Below are 25,382 nucleotides of genomic sequence, written 5' to 3'. Positions count from 1 at the left end.
ATGGGGGAGGGAAACTGTTACTGTACTCATTTTTGTTTTTTTGTTATTAACAGATGAGCCCCAGAGAGGTTGAGTAACTTGCCCAAGGTCACGCAGCTGGTATAATGTGGAGCCAAGATTTAAGCCCAGTATTCAGGCTCCTAATCCCATTGTGTGTGTGTGTTTTCATTTTATAAACTTATTTTTCAATTACAGTTGACATATAGCAGTGGTCGAGAACCTATGGCTCGTGAGCCAGATGTGGCTCTTTTGATGGCTGCATCTGGCTCACAGACAAATCTTTAATAAAAAAAAAAGTTTAAAAAAAAATTCATTGCAAAATTCTTAACCCAAACGAGATTTAGCAGTGTTTGCTTCCTACAGCTTTTTCTCTCTTGCTCTTCTTTCTCCCCAGTTGTTATAAAGTTCTGATTTAGATTTAAACTGTTTAATACAAATATTTAAATGTCATTTAAATATATATATATTTCTTAGTTTTTAATTCGGACACCTAGTTTGTCTTTTATCATTTGGGGATAGATTTGTTTTTTAATTTTTATAACACTAGAAATAAAAAGACCTTGTATACATGTAGTTTCCTGATACTTTAAGACATTTCCATTTTTGTGTATATCTTTTTATGTTCTTTTGTGAAGATCTTTGAGTTGTATTAGAGAACTCTAAATGTAGTATATGATAATTATAGTTTCAAAGTCTACATCTTAGAAAACTTAGCTATATTTTAAAATTCCAAACTATTTTCTGAAAATTTTTTCAACTTTAGATAGTACTGATGTAAAAGATCATCTACCTTTTTACTTTACAGACACAAGGTGGTGTACTGCACCTACTGTTTGAAATTCTTTTGATCACTTTCTTCAATAGCTGATTAAACCCAATTTAAGATAAAACAGAACATTATAGAAGTTCACTTTGGGCACTAAAATAAATTATTTATGAAAGCAGATAGTGATTATACAGGGATCCAGTTTTATTCAAAAGGAATTTCACAGAGAAAATAAAATGTGTAAAATAATGCATTTTATTGCATTATTGTTGTTCGTTAAAGATTTTTGTTTGTAAATAATTTCAGTCTTAATAAAATGTCACAAGAGTAAGAACAATACAAGAAACATCCATGTACCTTTTACCTAGATTTACCTATCACTAACATTTTATCCCGTGTGCATCCCTTCTCTCTATATCAGTGTATGTATGTGTGGGGTTTTTCCTGAAACATTTGAGGCTAAGTTACGTACATCCAAAGACTTTACCCCCAAATGTATACTACTATACATTGTGCTTTTCCTGAGGATAATGATACTCTATTTTATATAACACAATACTGTACAATAGCAGTAAATTCAACTTCAGTAATTTAACATTGATATAATACTTTTTGCAATCTACCATTGGTATTTTAATTTCTCATTTGACTTAGTAATGTCTTTTTTCCCCCTCCAGTTCAATAGTCTCAAGTCAAATACTCTAACATTGGATTGTCATGTTTCTTTAGTCTCCTTTATACTGGAATATGTCCACAGCCCCCCCCCCCCCTCCTTTTAATAATTATCACTCATTTCCATTTTCAGTTTGTCTGATTCCTCATGATATAGGTTATCATTCTCAGTTAGACTTGCATGGGAGATGTGTCTTCCTTAGGGTGTTTCATATGCTCATGACACTTTTTTAATGTTGGTGTTACATTATATATACTTCTGTTGAAATCATTTTTTTGTAAATTTAGTTGTATATGTTTAAAAGAAGAATTCAGTGTCCTTCAAGGATGTGTAAGAACAAACATTTTCTCTTAAAGGAAGATACGTAGATTAATACTTGCAGTAGGTAAAATCTAATTTTACCATAAGGCTTGAGATAGCACATTTTAACCTGATTCCTTAGAAAGCTCTTGATGCAGTATATTGACATTCACTCTGCCCTGGATTGCCAAGAGGTATTGTTGATATCTTCCCTGGGATCTACTAGTTATTCTGGTGAAAGGAGAAAATCTGAGTAGGTGATAGGAGATAGAAAGAAATATACAAAACAGTTATCTCAATTATAAATCTCTTAGATGTTATAATTTAATAGCAAATTCAAATTATTTTGTAGTCTCTATTTGAGTTTGTTCTTGTATTAATAGAGTTTTAATATAGAACAAACATGTAAGTTCCAAATATTTGACTTAAAGAATATTTTAAGTTTTTCAAAAAAAGATCATATCTTTATTTTTTCATAATTTAAGGAATTTGTTATTAAGTGGATACAAATAGTTTTTGTGAGTAGGAAAATTTTCTAAATACATTTAGTAAATTAATTTTAGGGTTTGTGTAAAAAAATCTGAGAAGTAAATCATTTATTTTAAAGAAATTAGCTACTTTGAATATTTAAATTTAATAAATTTGACTTTTGCTGAAAACTATTTGTAGCATTAATATTAAGATGGTGTAACGCCCTCTAAGAAAGAACATTAGTTTAGTTTGCAGCTCCATTGTAGGACATGGTGAATCAGAAGTTTTTTAGGGCATGTTCTTATAATTAATTTATTTACTTTGATTATGTATGTATATTACATACAAAATATGTGTGTCTCATGTACTATAGACAACAAAGCATTTGAGATACAAAATTAAATGAATATAAAATACATTGAATTTCAACTAATATTACCCTAATGAATTACAGAGTGCCCATTAAATTTAATAGTTGAACTTGAAAAATTAGTGGATTCATCTGTGACTTATTTCTCCCTTTAGCTACCATGAAGAGTATTGGAAAGGAGAAAAACTTACTCCTTTTAGATTTGCCCCTTGATATTTCAAAGAAGTAGACTACTTAAATTGGTAGTAGTTTATAGCTGCTGTTTCTACTCTTGTAAGCATAGTTTCTTGAGTTTCCAGAGTGCACTATATTATACCCTGGGGGCCTTAGAAGAATTCATTGTGTCTTCCCAAGTGTCTAACTTAATTCTTGGATATAGAGTTCTAAATATTATTTGATTGAATGTAGTTTTAAGATTGATTTTTATTTATTTTTATTTCTCAGACAGGACATCTCTATAGATTCTACTTCATCCCTGAGAGAGAACAAGCAACCTGAAGGTTTGGAATTAAAACCAGGTATGAATCAAGTACTTAATTTTTATATAACTTTACCTGAAGAACATAAGCATTTACCAATAATAAATTTTCACAGTGATTCATTTTACACTCATTTTACAGATAGGAAACATAAAAATTTATTTGATCTAAGATCAAAAGAGTAAAGAATACATCTTTTGTTTTATGAGCTTTTTAGCCACTGGAGTAGTTAGTTCTGCCTTAGTAATAATATAGTAACAGATGCTACCAGAAAGTTGTCATCATAAATACGTAGTTTTAATTTGCTAATCTTTATTATATATCTTAGCTATAAGATACTAGAAATATTTATATGTTAACTAATCCAAAGCTAGGTATGTGAAATACGTGGAAAAAATTAAGTCTTCTAAAATAACTTTTTTAGCAATGTTTTGTCCTTGTTAACTTTCTTAATTATTATATTCTATAAATCAGTATTTTTTGATATAACCACCTCCAGAAATAAAGTAGCAATTTGGGATGTATTCAAGCCATGTAGATCAATAGAGCTAATCTTGTAGATGTATTTTTGTTTGTTTCTTCTCATCTTAGTTGGGGAAATTGAAAGTAAAATAAATTTTTAATATTTATTCAAAAAACACATTTTTCTCTTTCTTGCTAAAACTACTACAGAGCAGTGATAAACTGTTGCAGCTAAAGGGGTTGTGTTACTTCTTATGTAAACTATTCATATTTGATAACTTAGGATAGTTTCTCTAAAACTTGAACTATAGAAACTTACTTGCTAGAGAGAAGCAAGTTATTACATTTTTTAGGCAGATTTTTTTTTAATTAGCTGTGGTTAACAAAGTGAAAAATAATACTGGATAATTACTTTTATGATTCATTCCATTTATATAGAGAGAACAAAGTCTAGATATTCTGTAATTTTAACTGTTGTCCTATGGGGTTTATAAATATTTCTGATGTTCTTGAGAATTCCAATGCTTTTCAGAAATTCTGTTTCAAATAGCCAGAGAAAATTATCTTTGTATTCTGACTACTTTTAGCACCCTTCACAGACATGAACTCAGATTTATAGTTTTCATTTACATTTATTTGTCATATAAAAATAATGCAAAAGCACACATAATCTTTATAAAATGTAATCATAGTCTTACAGCTCTTGCACTATATATATATATATGAACATTGCTGTTGTTTTTGCCCTTATTTCTACTCTTTGCAGCAAATGAGCAGACAGTGTGGAGGTTGTGCTGCTCGCACATCTGTGGACAGAAGAACGTCATGTAAAACAACAGTGTTTTTCAACCGCCAGCAAGCTGGGAATTTTGTGCAGGTCCGTGAAAGGGTTATTCATCATGGTGATTAACTCTTTCTCAGGCTGACAAAATTTCCAAGGCACCGAATTTGAAAAACACTGAGAGGAATAGAAAAAAGCTAGAATGGGCAGGCTGATTCCAGTTCCCAGGGAAAAAGAAATGGAGACCTCATTGTACAAAGTACAGTGCTGCCCTCTAATGGAACATGCTTCCATGTTCAGCCACTGGGAGCTCTTTAGAACTTCCTTCTATGTGTCGTCATCCTGGTTTTGCTTTGATTTTCTAATGGTAACCTCAGTCATTTGAAAACCAGCCAGGGAGGTAAAGAGGGAGAGAAGAACTCAGAGTAGCCAGATAAACATCAAGTTTTTAGGCACAGGAGGTTTTATAGACCATTCTTAGGTTCTCACATAGGCATCAGAACCATCAAGAACATACTGTCATCAAAAAATGACAGCAAGCAGAGGTGAGAAAAATATAAGGTCTAAGCAGAATCAGGCCTTTGTGCAGCACAGTTCATGGTGTGACTAAATCTACAGGAAATGGTTAGATTGAATTTCAGTTCTTTTTTTAAAGAAAGCATAGAAATAGGTGAAGTCTTTTAGAAAAATGTCTATAAAAATGGTTAAAATATAAAATTTTTTATTGCATAATGAAATAAATATTATCATACTTAGACGATTCAATTTTGTAGAGCAAGTTCCAGATAAATATTTGTATAGCTGAAATCTGAATCAGCTAGCAAGTAACTTGCTTGGAAATAGGCTCAGTAAAGATTATTGCCTTTTTTTCTAAATGAATTAATATGACCTATTTTTAATATGCAAAACTTTCAAAATTGATTTAATATTTTCTCTCTTTTTTGTTGTTTTTGTTTTTTTGCTTAGCTAGCTATTTTTGCTTGCAGTGGGTTCAAGAAAAACAATATAATCCTCATTATGAATTCATTGTCTTTTTCTTTAATGGCTTGGTTGTTTAAGAAAATTCAGTGAAGCTTACTTACTGAAGTAGCCCTTTGTTCAGTAGACAAAAATATAAAGCAGTGTAGAGTTTTCTGTTTGCTCTTCCAGAATAAAATAACTCTTACTGTATGACCTATTAATGGTGCATGATGCTGACAGGTTATTAAATTACATTTCCAGTTTTTTCAGCTTCTAAAATACTCAGATATTGATAAGTATTAACTATGAGTTAAATTAAAGTTGGCTTCTTTTTTTTGGTACTGGTTTTATTTGTCTTGATAGGAAATAACATGAAACTAAAGATTAATATCAGATTGTACACTAATTTCTATCACACTTTAATAATGGATTAATACTTGAAGATTTACCTTTGTTGTGCAAACATTTAAATGTAAATATAATCAACAGGTTGATTGGTACTGTAGTAAAATAGAAATTCTTCTGTTGGGCTTTTTTCTTCATTTTTAGCAAGAGAACAGTTCAGTTGTAGTAGAAACACTGAGTCTAATTCCTGAGGCAGTATGTTAATTTCTGGAGATTTCATGGCTTGTATTATTGAAAAGATTTAGCTCAGGTTTAAAATAATAATGGTTTGTATAAATTTTCTAAATCAGTTATTTGTGCTATAGTTAACAAAATTAAAACTGCTATTTATCAAAGGTATTAAATGTGTATAAAATATTTTTAAAATATCAAATATCTGCTACTACTGAGTTTTTTCTATATATTTTTCTATAAATTAAGACATTCAGTAATATTAATATAATGGTCAATACATAAATTGTCACTTTAGAGTTTACAAATAGGGAATATTCTGAAAATTCTTCTTTATAACTTCAAGAATTAAGTTCTTGCCTGACTTGTGGTGGCGCAGTGGATAAAGCGTCGACCTGGAAATGCTGAGGTCGCCGGTTCGAAACCCTGGGCTTGCCTGGTCAAGGCACATATGGGAGTTGATGCTTCCAGCTCCTCCCCCCTTCTCTCTCTCTGTCTCTCTCTCTCCTCTCTAAAAATGAATAAATAAAAAAAAAAAATTAAATTAAAAAAAATTAAAAAAAAATGTAGGGGAAAAAAAAAAGAATTAAGTTCTTAGAAGTTGTCAGGATAAAGTTTTTAACTGTACAGGAGAACCATGTAAGTTAAAAATGGGTATTTAGCTTGACCTGTGGTGGCGCAGTGGATAAGGCATTGACCTGGGATGCTGAGCTTGCCGAGTCATGACCCCAGGTTTGCCTGGTCAAGGCACATACAAGAAAGAACTGTGAGTTGATGCTTTCCGCCTTTCTCTCTTTCCTCTGAAATCAATAAATTTTTTTTAAAAGAAAGAAAATGTGGATATTTACATTCAAGATAAGAGTTGAGGTCACTTGAAATTATTTGAAGAGCTGTGAGGGAGAAGCATGATTATATACGGGGCCAGCAGGTAAAGTTATCATTTGACCGTTTATTTCAAATAATCACAAGTAACAGATAATGCAGTGGCTTTTTTTGAAGGTGTTTGAACACAGGTTACCTAAATGACCACTTGGTGGCACTGTTGTAAAGGTGATTCAAGCAATGTTTTGCTGGCCTGGATCTTGAAGTATGTACTTTCTAGCTGTCAGAGTTTGTAAATACCAGTGCCTAGTGCAGTGTCTTCATTTGAGAACAGTGCTTAATACTTGTGTTCTTAGATTGTTTAATGGAAGCAGAATGAAATATACCATTTTTTTCTCTAGCTCTACATTTTTTATTCTATTAGAGGAAAAGATACTTGATTTAGTCTTTTAAGTTGTATGATCGTTCCTTGAATTGCAGATATTTGAATATAGTCATTAAAATAAATCTGTAACCATATGTTATGTAGAATTATCAGAATCAGTAAGACATTTACTACATCTTACTCTGAATCTTTTACATTGGCTTTCTCAGAGTTTTGCCATGGTTAGGCTCAAATTTTGTTAATTTTTCTTTTCTATTGAGATAGGACTGGTTTAAACAGCTATTTTTAACCTTTTTCATCTCACAGTACGCATAAACTAATTACTAAAATTTTGTGGCACACCAAAAAATATATGTTTTGCTGATCTGACCAAAGACAAAGGGGGTATAATTTTGATTCCTTGACACCAGATGACTATTGTGTTGGCTGTTGCCATTTTTAAATTTACTAATCTAAGGGAAAAGAGGTCATTGCCCTGACCAAATAGGTGTTACATGTTTTAAAAATTCTTGTGGCACACTGGTTGAAAATCACTGGTTTATAACATATAAGTTTCAGGTATACAGCATTATAAATTGACATCTTGTTTTTTTAAAAACATCATTCCTTTATGCAGTTATATTTCAGCCTTCTAGTTCACAAGTTAGTGAATTATCTTTGAAAATTATCTTCTTAACAAGAGCTTCAAGAAGTTGAAAAGTAGAATTTAATAGGAAAATAGTGTTTTCAATGGCTAAACTATGTGATGAAACTTTTCTCTGGGCTTCTTTCAGCCTTTCTGACCATTGGTCACCACAGTGTGATTATACACACTCCCAGAGAATGACTAAGGAAAACACCAGAATTTCTAAAGTAAATAAATATTTTAAAAAACATATATTTAAATCTTTCCTTTTAGAATTTCTGGATATATATATATATATATATATATGATTGTAATAGTACATATTAATTTATAACTAAATAAAAAGGGGTGTTAGGTACTTATAAATGTTTTCACGGATAGATTTATTTATATAGTGAAGTTGAGACCATTCTCTTAGACCAGTGGTTGGCAAACTCATTAGTCAACAGAGCCAAATATCAACAGTACAATGACTGAAATTTCTTTTGAGAGCCAAATTTTTTAAACTTAAACTGTATAGGTAGGTACATTCCTTATTAAGGTAGCACCTGCACATGGTATTTTGTGGAAGAGCCACACTCAAGGGGCCAAAGAGCTGCATGTGGCTCACGAGCCACAGTTTGCCAACCAGGGTCTTAGACTATCATAAAGAATTGGTAATGGCCATAGCTTATTCCTTTATTAATTCTAGAACTGTAAATGTAATGTAAGAGATTTTGCTATTCGTTAGCAAAGGTATTAAATATAAAGCTAGATGAACCCACTTGAGTTCTTAAGGTGAGGGATAAATGAAAAAATCCCAGTTAATTTTAGTTCTTGCTGCTGTTCTAAGGTGGTACTGATTGGTACTACAGTAGGGGAAACAAAGTTGGGTAAGTAGAGGAACTTGGATAAAGAGATATGAATTTTCAATTAAAAAGATGTTGAGTTTTGTTGAAAATAACTTCACAACCGCCTGACCAGGCAGTGGCGCAGTGGATAGAGCATGGGACTGGAATGCAGAGGACTCAGGTTCAAGACCCTGAGTTCGCCAGCTTGAGCATGGGCTCATCTGGTTTGAGCAAAGTTCACCAGCTTGGACCCAAGGTCGCTGGCTCTATTGAGCAAGGGGTTACTTAGTCCAAGGCACATATGAGAAAGCAATCAATGAACAACTAAGGTGTCGCAACGAAAAACTAATGATTGATGCTTCTCATCTCTCTCCATTCCTGCCTGTCTGTCCCTGTCTATCTCTCTCTCTGACTCTCTCTTTGTCTCTGTAAAACAAAATAAAACAAAACAAAACAAAAAACTTCACAACCATAGCTGAAAGAGTAAATACAATAATAAAAATGCCATCAGAAGTTTTTATTGCTTTGTAAAAGAGAGAATAAATATTATCAGTTAATTAAGCAGCATTTGTAGGCCAAGAGTTTTCCACGCCTGCCGTGTATGTATGTGTTGTTGAAGAAATCTGGGGATTGGCAGATGAACTCTGTGCTGCCCCTTTCTTTGTAGATCTGTATTGCAGGCATGAGTGCTAGAAAGCTGTGGGAGACCGAAAAGACAGTGTTACTAGGCTGTCTGGAGTTGGCAGCAGAGAAGCATATGCACCACTGAAAAAGGACGAGTCTAATTCCTTTCTTCCCAGCCCTTGTTTACCTCCTTGACCAGCTATAACAAATAAGTATTCACAGAATGCCACTTCTCAAAATGACTTAATTTCTTTTAAGGGGTTTTAAAAATTTATTTTGGGGAAATGCTGTCAAATTAAGTCATTGCTGAAGTAAAAAGTAGTGTAACCATTATTGCCACTTAAAGAATTTACATTTCTTTTTTCATTATTTTGAGCTTTTCATAAGTTATTACTAATGATGATACTAAGTGGGAAGCCTCCTTGTTTTTTGTTTTTTGTTTTTGTTTTTTTTGTGGAATAATAAAAGGCTTTATTGAATACAGTGCACATCCCGCCCGACGAGGTTCCCTAGCCCTGGACAGAGGCTAGGCAAGTTGTCGAAGCCTCCTTGTTTTTTAATGTGTCTCTTTTTATGAGTAATAGTTAAATAAAAAGGTGAAAATTACAGTTGTATTTCGGATTAGGCCATACTGTATCTATACCTCTTAAAGGCCCCTTTGTTATATTTAAATGGGAGACTTTTCTAGATTTTAAAAATTTAAGGCTTTTAGATGCATAATGCCCTGCTGGTTTTGTCAAGAATTAAATGAAAAAAGAATTTGATTTGGTATTTTGCTAGAAATGTATATTTCCATGTGTTTTTTATTAATTATACCCATTAATTATACCTAGTATTTCTTTTCTTTTTTTATTTTTAATTATAAGCATGCTATCTTGTGATGTATTTCACAGGCTCCTAGACATACTCTTAGGGCAGCTGCTAGGTGGTTACATACTCAAAACCTTTATCAGATGTTTGGATCCCCTTTGATCCTGTGTGCTTCTCAGTCATTATGTTTTTGTCTAGTTCATTGGGAAAAGTATTTCTTTGTATGGAAGTGTTTCTATCAAAGGAAAAATACTAAACACTAGGCTTGAAATCAAATTTTATTATCAGTCCCTGACCTTTTTACACAGGCCACACCATGGTCTGTGTTTTAATTAGCAGTTTTAGTTGCCACATCATATAGCTGATGCCATGTTGAATTTGTAGATAGTAGACTTTAATTTTGAAAAAAGTAACATTTCATAATTATTTGACACAACTTTAGTTCTACAAAAAAATTGAGTGGAAAGTACAGGGTTCCTGTGTACCCACTTACCACCTCTTCTCCCACTTTCCTTTATTATTATCTTGCTTTAGTGTTGGACAAACAAATGTGTTACAAGTGTGTTAGACGTGCTTGCCTTGTACTTTGCCAGTTTGGTGCATGAGCGCAGGGCAGCACCATGTGTGTATAGTCTATGTGAGGCTGCAGATGCTTGCCCTCAGGGTGGCTGATTGCAAATTGCGGATTGCCTGCCACCATTGGGAGGAGCCATTGCTTGCTATTGTTTGCTGGAAAAGGCGTGCCCCCCTCCCCCCCCAGCCTGTTTGCTTGGGCATCCAGAGAGAGGGAGGAGTTTTTGTCCTACCTGCTTGCTCGTCTGCTGTGGAGAGACTCTAATAAACAGAATGGCCCACCATTTTCTGGCTCCACAGTTCTTTTACCATCTGCCTGAGTCCATTATGAACCTGCATGGCCACTGGCCTTATATCTGGCGCAGTGAGCAGAGTTAGGATCAGATTGGTATGGAGCCACTAACTCCTTTGAAGGGTGCCGTGGTCACTGTTACCCAGTGTATAGTTCCCCTTGGCTGTCCTTTTGGGGTTCTGGGATGGGTATTTTTCAAATCCTGCAAGAGGAAACCAGGAGTTCTGTGTGAGAAGCTGGCCATGGTAAAAGCTTCAGTATGAGCTGCAGATTGAGTGGCAACAACAACTGGAACTGGACCTGGAACAGTCTCTAGAGGAGACTGACTGGGTTCAAGAGCTGCAGTGTTAGATGCAGGCTGAGCACCCACAGCTCCTGGAACTGGAACAGTCTCTGGAGAAGGTATTGCAGGTTCATGAGTTGCAGTTTACCCTGGAAGCTAAACAGTGGCACTGGCAGTTGGAGAAACAACTGCAGTTTCAAGAGCTGGAGTCTCAGGTTCAGGCTGAGAGCTGGCAGCTCTAGGAGCTGAAATGGTCACCAAAGGAGCAGCAGCATTCTTGCTGGTAGAGTGACAGTAGCAGGTGTTTCCAGCTTCTTTTCTGAGGATGAGGAGACTTGGACTGAACCTGTAGAGCACAGACTCAGCCTGGCCACTGGTCACCCAGAAGGTAGAAACCCAGCAGCCTAGAGTGCCTCTGGGGCAGCCCATCAATGTGGTTACACAGACAGTGGCAGATTTGGGGGAGCTGGAGACAGCACAGGACCATAAGGCTGTGTGGGCTGCTGCCCATGCTGCCCCGCCCTCCTCCCCCACTAATAAGGGAAACGGGCCTGGAAAAGTTACCTGAATACAGATGTGGGTAGATTTGATTGCCACTGAGGCAGATAGGGAGAAATTGGATGGCAGGTCTAATAGCATCCTGTTAAAGCTTTGGTGACAGCTTGAGCCAGGGCAGAGGTTCCAGCTGCTGAAAAAGCAGGGGAAGCAGGGCCCCTGCAGATGCCAAGATAATGACTGATGTTCAGGTTGCATGATTGAAAGATTACTTGTTGGAGGCAGTTGTGGGAGAGGAGGATTCTCCCCAAGATCTATTGTCCCTGTTTGAATAGAGGAAGGTTGAGAGACTTTCCTAACAGGAATCAGGGATGTATGCGGAGGCCTGAGGCCCCATGTGAAACTGACAATCTATTGATCACCTTCTAATGTGCATCAGGTGTTGGCATTAGAAGGTAATAGGTGTTTTTTTTTTCTCCAGCTGCTAAGAGATCAAGGCTGCATAGGCCTTGAATGTGTTTCACCTCACCAGGCCCTGTAAACTTGCTGAGGAGTTTGGAGGGGGCTTATGGAAATGGACAGAGCACTTATGGAGAGGCACTGAGGTCCGTTTATAAAGAGCTGTATCCCTATTTGCCTATAATGGACCTTTACCTTGGTGATTTGCACAGACAGCTGGGCTGTCTGTCATGGACTGATCATCGAGTGCTGTAATGGACTCTTGGACTGCAACCAAGGGGGGACACTGGCTCCCTTGTTGGATGGACATGCTACTTTTGGACAGTATGAAAGACCCTGATGGAGGGGCACAAGCTCCAGTAGAGGCCTTCCTGCACTGGGAAGCTGCTCTCCACCATTACAGTATCCACCATTACAGTACACAGCATAGTCTCACCTGTTCATCCCTCCCACTTACCCTCCCCCAAACTCCTGGCAACCACCGATCTTTCATTTACTGTCTAGCTTTGTCTTTTCTGGATGTCATATAGCTGTAATCATAGTGTGTGTGTGTGTGTGTGTGGGGGGGGGGTTAGATTGGTTTTATTAACGTACAAAACATCCAAACCTGTAAGAATTTTTATGAGTTTATTTGAGCCAAACTGTCAACAATTGCTGGGAAGCACAGTCTCAGTGGATTGAGAAAATGCTTCAGAAAATAGCAGTTACACCATTTATTTTATACATCAGAATCAAAGGGAAAGACATAAGGGGATTGCCTGAAATCCATTGGTGATTGATTAGGGAGGCGGGAGAAGGCCCTGGGATTGGATACAAAGTAAAAGGAATAGATACATACGGATATAGGCAGGCAAAGGATGATAGTTAGCAGTTACCAACTAACGGGATAACAACAACAATGAAGGGATTCATGGTTTCTGTTTTGGTGGGTGGTGGTTTGCTGAGGGGCTAGAAAAGAAGATTAGGAGAAAATACCTCCCTAGGACAGGACTACCCACCATGAACTGCTTTTATTTAGAAAGTTTTAATTCCACACCATCCTGTGTGGTTACTTTAAGTCTGAGTTTGCAAGGCCATCATGCAGGTCTCCCCTGAGCTTGTCAGGTTCAGCATATGGCCCCCTTTTCATCTACAGTTTCTTTCACTTAATGTGCATTTGATGGTTTTCCGTGTCTTTTTGTGGCTTGATAGCTCATTCTCTTGTTGCTGAATAATGTTCCATTGTCGAGATGTACAGCAGTTTACATACCCACTCACCTGTTGAAGGACATCTGCTTTGCTTCCATGTTTTGACAATCCTGAATAAAGCTGCTGTAATCATTTGTATGCAGGATTTTCTGTGGACATAATTTTAACTCTGGGTGAATACCAAGTTTAGTTTTGTAAGAAACTGCCAAACTGTCTTTCAAAGCATTGTGGCATTTTCCATTCCCACCAACAGTGAATGAGAGTTTCTGTTCCAAATTCTCTCTAAAATTGCATGCTCTTATCGTTTTGGATTTTGGGCAATCTAATAGGTGTGTAATAGTATCTAGTATTACTTTCCAATACTCTAGTGACATATGATGTTGATTGTTTTTCATATGTTTCTTTGCCATCTATAAATCTTATCTAGTGACTCATCTCCTAAATATCTTGCCCATTTTTAAATTGGGTTGTTTGTTTTCTAATTGTTGAGTTTTAAGAGTTCTTATATAGTTTGGATACCAATTCTTTATCAGATATGTTTTGAAAATATTTCTCTCTGTCTGTGGCTTGTCTTTTCATTCTCTCACTGTTTATTCATATTTAACACATACTTTTTAATCTGTCTTCTACATATTATATTTATTCAGGTTGGTGTAAGGGACCTACAAGAAGAAGATACATTCAGCCTGAACCAACATTCTAATCTGTAGAATTTGTGGTCATCCTGATTCTGTTAAGATCTGGGAGGCAGAATAGAATGTTTAAATGTGTAAGATTTTCAAAATAAACTTGAGTTTGACTTTTGCTTCTGCCACTTTAGTTTTGTGAACGAGGACAGGTTACAGTCTCTGTCCCTGTTTCCTCATTTATAAAATGGGAATAAGAAATATGAGTGTCCATTATTGTGTTGGCATAAGGATTAAAAGAGTTAATGCATGTAAAGTGCTTTAGAGAAGTGCTTTGTAATAGTAAGTGCTCAGTAAATATCAGTTCTTGTTATAATTATTTCTACCATCATTGTTGTCATCAATGTTTTCTGCCTAATCCCCGTGGTACCCCAGCTGTCTCTCATTGGTAAAATTGTTTCTATATTGAATTATAGTCTGCCTTTATGTAACTTCTATTCATTGGTCCTTTGTGCCCTTTGGATTATAGAAAATAAATTTAATACCTTTTCTAAATGATGTCTCTTTGAATTTTAAAGCTGATTCCTTCTTTCAACAAACTAATTTCTGTTTTATGCTAGGCATCAGGGATGGAAAGATAAATAAAATGTGGCCTGGTTTGGAAAGAATTTGTCTAATAAAGGAAAACAGATATGTAATTAATTGTATATATCCACCTGTATCTGAATTTATATACCCCTTTTCCTGTTAAGAAGGTTAAACTCTTTATTGCTGCTACCGAGCCCACTATGTGTAGAGTGATCACATTCCTGTTTGGTACCTGGAGTTGGTTCCTCTCTTTCCCTAATCAGTGCCCCCTCCTTAGTGAACTGCTGCGGGCAGCAGTTTCACTGGTCATTGCTGAGTCCTCATCTTGACCTTCCAGCCACGTTTGACACCCTTGATTATCTCCCTTTCCTGACACTGACTTTCTTCTCAGTCCTCTTTGCATTATGTCCTCCTCTGCTCACTTCTAAGTGCCCCAGGACTTATTCTTTGTACTTTTTCTCTTTTCTGCATTTTCAGGTGGTGATCTTACATAGTTACAAGTAAGTGTGGCAACTACAAATTTATTTTTGCAATTCAGACCTTTCTCCTTTCTAACACTTATGTATTCACTTTATTTGTTAGATGTTGAATAAGCATCTTAAAATTTATTATGTCCCAACTTGAGGTGATGAACACACAATACAATAATAACAGATGATACATTTTAGAATTGTTTACCTGAAATCTATATAATTTTATTACCTGATGTCACCCTAATACATTCAACAAAAAGGTAAGAAAAGTTAGTATGTCCCAGAATTAATTCTCCATCCTTTTCTGATGCCCCCAAAGCAACAGACAACCCCCTACCACAAAACACACACACATACATATGAACAAAAAATCTTGCTGCTTCTATAGTCTTCTTCATCTCTTTTAAATTTTTTATCTCTGTCAACACATCTCATCAGCTCTACTTTAAGAATATTCATAATTCAACCACTTCACACATCTTCTTAGCCATATTATTGTGGTGTTGATTTTTATATCATCCTCATTCCTCTATTTCTGTCTATGTTCTCCTGTAGCCCTTTTTTCACACAGTAATCTGAATTATTATTTTGAACTGTAAGAGAAAGGGTGAAAAGGATCAACATGTAGCTGCTTTCACTTAGTTGTACATTGATTGCTTCTCATAAGTGCCTTGACCAGGTCCAAGTTAATGTCCCTTTGCTCAAGCCATTGCACCGTGTACTTGTTTTATGGCTGCTGTGTTCACTCTCTTAGGATACCAGATGAACACCCCTACTTCTCATTCTCCCACAGTAGGTTATCTTTGGATCCCTAATTTTTTTTTTCTTCCTTTGTTCATCTTGGTCATTCATTTCTTGTAGCTGGGTTTCTCTGGGAGCCGGTTTGGGTTTCTGCAGTAGCCATGTAGATACATTCCTCTAACAGATCTCTTTCTTTAATGTAATAAAAGTAGCCCTCTCATTAGAGTGTCTGGGCCTGTGGCAGAAAAAAGGGAAGGAAAGTAGGAAGGAAGGATTCAAATGGGTCAACTATTCTGAATGAATTTAATATTAATCATATTGCTGTTTGTTCTACATTTGTGTCTTCCTTGCTTCAAAGACTTTCTGACCTGTGGGGTCTTTGGCTGTGGTTTTGCTTTGTCTTAATTTTTCTGTCAGGTTCATTCTGCCCACCTATATTTTGTAAATAGCCTAAAAATTTCCCTTTCATATGACACACATTCCTATTATCTAATACTATGATTTTGTTTTTTTCTTTTTAAACTTTTTACAAGGTTGAAGAAATATATAATGTTTAGAGTAAAACTGGAAAACTCATTTTTTTTCTCTTCTGCCTCTACTTTTACTCTCCTCCACAGAAGTAACCACTATTAATAATTTACTTGTTGTTTTTAACATAAATATGATTATCAGTTTTTATTTTACTTTTTTGACTTGACAGTATATCTTGAAGATTTTTTCATCTTAACCAATTTATTAATTTTTTTCAGGTGGGTAAAATTCCTATCTTTTACTGAGTAAAATATAATAACTGTTTTAATTTGCATTTCCCTGATTAGAAATTTTTATTGTTGAGCCTTTCCTCATGTATTCATTGATTTTAAGATGGGCAATTTTAAAATATTAACAAAATACTTTTTTTTGAAAATACATTTTTAGAAAGATCAAATATAGGAATATATCCAATGTCTAGTTATGTATAAGAAATAACTACTATATTTCCTTTTGACACACTTGTATCAATTTTTTATCTGTCAATCCTGTTATGTAAATAAGTTTCTCCTATAAGGAAGTTAAGAAAGTTAGTATTTTAGGGGTCATAACTTTTTTATAACATATTAGAATTTAAAAGATAAATAAATTTATTTATAACTGAGCAGTCAGAGTTGTAAAGGACACCTGGATTTGAATAATGTCCAAGGCCAAAGTGGTTGAGAGCTATAATCTGCATTTGTATTTATTTTCTTATCATCAGTTATAGAAGTTTTATAACAAATCCATTTAAAAAAAGTATGGTGTACTGTATTAATTAAAATTCTCTTGATGAAAACTTTTTTTATCTTAGAAAATGGCCTTAGGCATTCTCCTTTAATTTTTTGATTTAGAACAAAGTGTTTGAAAGCGTATGAAAAGATTCTGGACACTTATAATGCACATGGTATTCAGCTTACTAATGATACTTTTACTTTTTTTCAGTCTATAATGCAAAGTATTTTAAACTCTTTCTAAAATGGGATTTTACTACAATAATAAGCAAACCCTATTCAAAGGGTTGCCACTGACAGTTTTTAATTTGTACTATAGAAGCTTTACTGTGGTAAAAGTGTTATGACATTTTATTTAGGAAAATGGATCGTGGAACTCCATATAATGATACAAATTTCCCAATGCTTACGTGTTCTAAATTAGAATGAAAATTACATTAAAATTTACTTTAAATTAGATCTGTTTTCAAAATTAAGGAGTCAGTGGGAAAGGCGTTAGGATGGGGATTATGGAATGTGATTGGGACTGGTGGGAGGCGGGGTCAAAGCAGCCCTTTAATCATAAATGGAAAGGACACTTTGAGGAGGACAATTAGGTTACATCATTCTTTCTCCCTTTTTTTTTGTTTGTTACAGGCAAAGGGGAAGATAGTGATGTGCTCAGTATAAATGCAGATGCTTATGACAGTGACATAGAAGGCCCATGCAACGAAGAAGCAGCTGCTCCTGAGGTCCCAGAAAATACAGTCCAGAGTGAAGCTGGTCAGATAGATGACCTGGAGAAGGACATTGAAAAAAGTGTGAATGAGATTTTGGGACTGGCAGAGTCCAGCCCAAAGGAACCCAAAGCAGCTCCCCTAACTGTTCCTCCACCAGAAGATGTCCAGCCTTCTGCACAGCAGCTAGAGCTGCTAGAACTCGAGATGAGGGCAAGAGCTATTAAAGCCCTAATGAAGGCTGGGGATATAAAAAAGCCAGCCTAGTTATTTAACTTGAAACTGAATGTTAGGTGTGTTTGAACAAAGCCACATGATACAAATTTGTATATGAAGTTTATTTTGGGTCATATATGATTTTTTTTTTCATGTAACCCTTATTAGATAAACTCATCTTAGGCCTAAAATACCAATGGTATTTTTTTGTTTTATTTTGTTTTTTTGTTAATGTTACTTTTATATATGTGTTATTGTTCTATGAATTCATGGCAAATATCAGGTAATTGAATACTTTGTTAGGTATTTTAGCTTGTCTGCAGATTAATATCTGAAAAACCACTGACCAAGAGTCACGGTAATTTTTTTCTTTATTTTTAAGTATTTTGGCACCAAACCTAAGAGTTTAAGAAAAACTGATCAAGCATGTTGCTCTTAAGGCTACCTATATTTTGCAATGGAATATTAAATTGTTGTTCCTGTATTTGTTAACAGTTTAGGAAATTTAGTTATGCTTATGTGCACTTTGGAAATATGTATTGTCTTGAAGATACATACCTTCTGTGGTTGTGGATTTACTTGTAAAAGCTGAGAAACATTTTTTTACTTAGAGATCTGAAATGGTTGAAAAAAATTTATTTTATAAACAAAAGAAGGACTTAATGTAAGGTGATTTTTAACAATGTAGAGTACTGTAATTTCCCAACTCTAATTCCAGCAGGCAGACTATTCTAACAGGTATTTGATATTATTGGACACTTTGTTCAAGTTTTTATTCACTAATAATGGGAACACATTTTCATTTTCATTCCAAGCTATGAGGAAAAGAATATTTTATCCTACAGGCTTTCATCTGCTGTTTTTGCTTAAAGATCTGATGTACTATAATTCCATGAATTAAAAATAATAAAGACATCATTCTGGATTTGAAGACTTTTGATACATTTCCAAAAGCAAAATTAATTTTGGGAAGCTTTGATAAGTTGATGTTATAATTAATCTAATTTTGTATAGTTTTTGTAAATAATTAACATCTGCCACAATTATGGATGCTTTTTGCCCCATCACTAATTATAGTTGTTTGATACCAAAATAAATTTAGGTAGAGACTCAACTTAAAATAAATTTTTTCTTTTCTAAAATATAAACCTGGTACCGTTTTTATGTTATAATATTTTTTTACTGATAAGCCATGCCTTATTAATATTGTATGAGGATTTTCTTTGGACACAAAACTTAGTAGCTGGCTTAATTATGTATAAATTTTAGAAGATTTATTATGGAAATAGAGAGTATTTATGAAGCACTGAAGTTGCAGTTACAAATTTTGTTTCTGAACCTGCCTTTAAATAACCCTGTCATTTTTGTTCTTCTCCCTGAATCTTTCTGATGAGGCAGAGGCCTGTATTATTTGAAAAGCTTTTCTTAGGCTGGTAAACATGAATATGATTTAAATAGTGAGATCGTATAGTTAACTGCTTCAAGATAAAAAAGACATTGATTATGGTAAAATAATTTTCCTATTTCAACTCATACTAAAAGTTAAAGTAATAAAGTAGTGCAGAATAAACTTTAATGCTGCTTACTAATTATAAAACGCTGTGGATGACGTGTGATTGAACATACATGGATAGAGAAAGGTCTGCTTGCTTTGTAACTGATGCAAGTCACCCCGTTCATGAAGCGTTGTGTGTCTGTGGTCTCCGGTGTGCAGAATGGAGGGCATTTGACCACAGTTGTATGTGTGAGGCTGAAAGAGCTGAACAAATTAGAGTCCTACTTGGAAAATCAACCTTTCTTCTTATTCTTTGTTTTCTTTTTTAATGTTGAAAGACAGGAGAGCATTTTGAAAATGAATGGCTTTAGAGAATAGGAATGTTTGTTTTAGACATGCTAAGTAATGAGAAAATGACATGTATTGATCTTTATGCTGTTATTTAAATCATCAGTTCCCAGGTATTTATTGATTACCTTTGAGGTGTTAAGTCTTGTTCAGAATCTTAAACTCGGGGATGTTACAGTATAGATTTTAGTGTAGAATAGACAGACTAAAATAAAGATATGGATCCTGCTTCCTTTTATGCCAAATTATTTCTTCCTTTTGCCAAGGTAGGGAAAATTTCTAGACAATGTTCAACTAATAATTAAAGGAGAAAAAAATTGGCAGCCTAATTTTCCACTTAAAGCAATCCAGATACTTGAGTAGGAACTTGACCCAAATCTTGAATGATAGGTGGGAGCTGCTAATAATAGGTCCTCTTCTTTAGACGTTGGCCAGCTTATCCGTGTTGCTACTAATTTACACACTTAGATATATACTGAAAACCTATTACCAGCTTACCTGTATAACACTCTGAAAAATCACAAACTCCCCAAATACTTTTGTTGAACATCATCAATTCCTTAAAACTGTCAAGAAATATATCCTTTTTAAATATATCTTGTTGCCCAAACCTACTTCCAACAAATTGTTAGATCCTTCTAGGGCATGATCAGCTATCTGAGTAAAGGTACTTGGAGTCATTTGAACAGTAGTACATATTGCAATAAAATACAGGGTGAGGCAAAAGTAGGTTTAAAGTTGTTTGTATGGAAAAATAATTTAATAATAAATAATGTAAGAATAAACTGTTTTGTGTACTCACAAAAGATGATAGAAATGTGAAATCTGCACCAAATAAAAGGAAAACCCTCCCAGTTTCTGTAGGATGATGTGGCAGCATGTGCACATGCGCAGATGACGACGTAACACCGTGTATACAGTGGAGCAGCCCAAGGCCATGCCAGTCCAGATGTGGATGGTACAGAGGAAAGTTCGGTGTGTTCTGTGGCTCACTAAATTAGAATTCATGACCAAAGTGCAACATGAATATCTGCTTGTTTATAACGAAGCGCCACCACATAGGAATAACATTACTCGGTGGGATAAGCAGTTGAAGGAAACCGGCAATTTGGTGGAGAAACCCCGTTCTGGGAGGCCATCAGTCAGTGGTGAGTCTGTAGAGGCTAACGGGATAGCTACCTAAGGAACCCTAAAAAAAATCTATGCGTGAGCCCACATGTAACTGCACTGAATAGGTATGAAACTGGGAGAGTTTTCCTTTTATTTGGTGCAGATTTCACATTTCTATCATCTTTTATTGCTTTCCTGTGACTGGTCAAAGTGCACCATGACTTTACGGACACACTGTATTTGTTTGAATAGGCTCTCCAATTCCTTTCTCCCTTACTTTTTCTGATACATCCATTGTTCTTACTCTTTCTACTTACTTTCTAATGAAGTCAGATAATTCTCATAGAGCTCTAGCTTTAAAAAAGAAAAAAAGAAAAAAAGAGTCTCTGTTCTCTCTGTAGCATCCCTATGTGCCTGTCTTTGATGTCCCTGATTGTCTCCTCTGTCTAACTTAGTAAACTTGCTAGCTCATTTTTCAATTCATATATTGAGTTCTACATTTCTCTTCTTAAAATTTCAATATCCTTGGTGAGGTACTTGTTTTGTTTATTTTTTGAGCTCATTTAATTGCCTATCAGTGTTTTCTCACATCTCATTATTTTCAGAACTTCATTTTTGAATTCTCTGTCATTTAACTCCAAGGTTTTCATGTGATTGAGATCGCCTTCTGGTGATTTTTTAATTTTCTTTCTGAACTACATCTCTTTCTTGTGTAGCCATGATATTAGTTTTCTTCTGCCTTGATGGTGTGTGAGAGTGGTACTGTTAAGATATCAAACAAAAACCAACAAAAATAAAAATATATTTTTAAAAATAATAAAAAGTAAAAGAAAAACAACAAAAATAAAAAAGTAATAAAGCAGACTAAAACTTTCAAAAATAAGTTGAGGTTAATTAAAAATAAAATTCAAAGGAAAAAAGTGAAAGAGATTTCTGTTCTGAAAAGTTTCTTTTTTTCCTCCATGTAGGTAGCACTGCATTACAAGTTTTAGCTATGTGAACTTTCTGGGCTGACCTTTGCTGAGTTGTTCCTGTCTCAGTGATGGAGGTAGGGCTGCAGTTGCAGTGATGGGTAGGGCATGTTGTGCGGGCATTAAGGCTTTAACAATGGCTATCTCAAATTTTCAGGCATTCTTCCCCACATCTCAACAGACCAGGGGACCAGACAGAGAGCACCTATGTTCTTTAGTGGAAAGAGTGGTCCTGTGGAACTGTGGGGTATATCTCTGCCATTCTCTGTACTCCACGAGGGGAGGGTGGTGGGATCTGGGAGATTGAGAGGTCACACTCCATTTTTCTTATTTTTCTCTCTCTCTGCGTTCAGTGCGGGCTGCTGACAGTGAGAGCACTTACAGTGAATCCTCTTTCTTCCCCTGCTTTGGTTTAGTATCCTCCAACTGCCCCCAATTTCTCCACTCCTATGGGCAGAAGAAGATGCGGTTTACTCCCCTCTCTGGAGCCCAACCATGAATGCATCTTCTGCCCTCTTCTCACCCCTTCCCACCTTTAGGTAATTCCACACCAGATCTCTTCAGGCAAGCCCGCAAACCTAGCTGGGGTTCTTTTGCTGTGTTACAGCTGTTCAATTTGTTGAAATTTAAAGGTGAGGGATCAAGGGTATCTTATGCTGCCATTACTCTGATTTCTGTAGGTTTGCACTTAAGTTGAATTTGTATGTAAGTTGAAAGAGGTATATTTATTTACCTATTAAATGGAACTTAGATATTTGTCTTAATGTAGTATTTATTTTTATCTTTCTGTGCATATAAATACTTAAACATTTTTAATCCTACCGAACCTATCTCATTCATAACCTGGGAACTGCCTGTACTTCCTTTCCCTATTCTTATTTTTAAAATTATTTTTACTTTATTTTTTTATTATTAACTTTAATGGGATGACATTGATAAATCAGGGTACATATGTTCAGAGAAAACATCTCTAGTTTATTTTGACATTTGATTATGTTGCATTCCCATCACCCAAAGTCAAATTGTCTTCCGTCACCTTCTAACTGGTTTTCCTTGTGCCCCTACCCTCCCCACAACCCCACTAACCACTACACTCTTATCCATGTCTCTGAGTCTCATTTTTATGTCCCACCTTTGTATGGAATCATATAGTTCTTAGTTTTTTGTTATTTACTTATTTCACTCGGTATAATGTTATCAAGATTTCGTCCATGTTGTTGTAAATGATCCGATGTTATCATTTCGTATGGCTGAGTAGTATTCCATAGTATATATGTACAAAAGCTTTTTAATCCACTCATCCACTGATGGACACTTGGGCTATTTCCAGATCTTCACTATTGTGAACAATGCTGCCATAAACATGGGGGTGCATTTCTCCTTTTGAAACAGTGCTATAATGTTCTTAGGGTATATTCTTAAAAGTGGGATAGCTGGTCAAAAGGCAGTTTGATTTTTAAATTTTTGAGGAATCTCCATACAGTTTTCCACAGTGGCTGCAGCAGTCTGCATTCCCACCAGCAGTGCAGGAGGGTTCCCTTTTCTCCACATCCTCGCCAGCACTTATTCTGTGTTGTTTTGTTGATGAGCACCATTCTGACTGGTGTGATGTGATAACTCACTATGGTTTTAATTTGCTGCATTTCTCTAATGATTAGTGATTTTGAGCATTTTTCCATCTGTCTATTGGCCATCTGTATGTTCTCTTTGAAGAAGTGTCTATTCATTTCTTTTGCCGATTTTTTTATTGGAATTTTTGTCTTCCTGGTGTTGAGTTTTATAAGTTCTTTATAAATTTTGATTATTAACCCCTTAATCAAAAATGTTGTTGAATATGTTCTCCCATTGTGTAGTTTGTCTTTTTATTCTGTTCTTATTGTCTTTAGCTATGGAAAATCTTTTTAGTTTGATATAGTCCCATTTGTTTATCTTGTCTTTTATTTCACTTGCCAGTGGAATTAAATCAGCATAAATATTGCTGCGAGAGATGTTGGAGAGCTTACTGCCTGTGTTTACTTCTAAGATGCTTATGGTTTCACAGCTTACATTTAAGTCTTTTATCCATTTTGAGTTTATTTTTGTGAATGGTATAAGTTGGTGGTCTAGTTTTGTTTTTTTTTTCTTGCAGGTAGATGTACAATTTTTCCAACACCATTTGTTAAAGAGGCTATCTTTACTCCATTGTATGCTCTTATCCCTTTGTCAAATATCAGTTGTCCATAAGTTGGTGGGTTTATTTCTGGGTTCTCTATTCTGTTCCATTGATCTATATGTCTGTTCCTATGCCAGTACCAAGCTGTTTTGAGTACAATGACCTTGTAGTATAACTTGATATCAAGAAGTGTGATACCTCCCACTTTATTCTTCCTTTTCAATATTGCTGAGGCTATTAATGTTTGTTTGGTTTTTTTTTGGTTCCATATAAATTTTTGAAATATGTGATCTATATCTTTGAAGTATGTCATTGGTATTTTAATTGGTATTGCATTGAATTTATAAATTTCTTTGGATAATATAGACATTTTAATGATGTTTATTCTTCCTAACCATGAACATGGTATGTGCTTCCACTTGTTTGCATCTTCCTTGATTTCTTTTATCAATGTTTTATAATTTTCCAAGTACAAGTCTTTAATCTCCTTGGTTATATTTACTCCTAGGTACTTTATTTTTTTTATTGCAATAGTGAAGGGGATTGTTTCCTTAATTTCTCTTTCTGACAGTTCATTGTTGGTGTATAAAAATGCCTCTGATTTTTGAGTATTAATTTTATATCCTACCATCTTGCTGAATTTATTTATCAGGTCCAGTAGGTTTTTGACTGAGACTTTAGGGTTTTCTGTATACAGTATCATATCATCTGCAAATAATAATAGTTTTACTTCTTCTTTTCCAGTTTGGATGCCTTTTATTTCTTCTTCTTGTCTGATTGCTGTAGCTAGGACTTCCAGTACTATATTGAATAGAAGTTGTGAAAGGGGCACCCCTGCCTTGTTCCTGATCTTAAGAGGATTGCTTTTAATTTTTGCCCATTGAGTATGATGTTGGCTGTGGTTTTATCATGTTAAGGTATGTTCCCTGTATTCCCACTTTGCTGAGAGTTTTGATCATGAGTGAGTGCTGGATTTTATCAAATGCTTTTTCTGCATCTATTGAAATTATCATGTGGTTTTTCTCCTTCCTTTTGTTTATGTGATAAATCACATTGATTGATTTGCAAATATTGTACCAGCCTTGCCTCCCCAGAATAAATCCCACTTGATCATGATGTATGATTTTTTTTCATATATTGCTGGATCTGGTTTGCTAAGATTTTGTTGAGGATTTTAGCATCTAAACTCATCAGGGATATTGGCCTATAATTTTCTTTCTTTCTGTTATATTTGCCTGGTTTTGGAAGCAGATTATGCTTGCCTCATAAAGGAGCTTGGAAGTCTTCCTTCTTCTTGAATTTTTTGAAATAGCTTGAAAGGATAGGAGTTAGTTCTTCTTTGAATATTTGGTAAAATTTACTTGTGAAGCCATCTGGCCCAGGACTTTTCTTTGTTGGGAGTTTTTTTTTATAACTGTTTCGATCTCATTTGTTGTAATCGGTCTGTTTAGGTTTTCTGATTCTTCCAGATTAATTTT

At 35.0% G+C, this 25,382-nt stretch overlaps 1 protein-coding gene across 1 annotated transcript in view; it reads left to right on the top strand.

The window, feature by feature from the left end:
* Positions 1–18,968, top strand: part of CAAP1 (caspase activity and apoptosis inhibitor 1) — a 50,197-nt gene extending 31,229 nt beyond the window's left edge. The window contains exons 5-6 of the mRNA XM_066368282.1: positions 3,025–3,098; positions 17,533–18,968. Of these exons, the coding sequence (XP_066224379.1) occupies positions 3,025–3,098; positions 17,533–17,879 (421 nt within the window). The 3' untranslated portion in view covers positions 17,880–18,968. The remainder of the gene's footprint in view (positions 1–3,024; positions 3,099–17,532) is intronic.
* Positions 18,969–25,382: the final 6,414 nt, after the last annotated feature.

Source organism: Saccopteryx leptura, chromosome 2 (genome assembly GCF_036850995.1).
Source record: "Saccopteryx leptura isolate mSacLep1 chromosome 2, mSacLep1_pri_phased_curated, whole genome shotgun sequence".
Lineage (NCBI taxonomy): Eukaryota > Metazoa > Chordata > Mammalia > Chiroptera > Emballonuridae > Saccopteryx > Saccopteryx leptura.
This window is presented reverse-complemented; position numbering and strand designations above follow the sequence as displayed.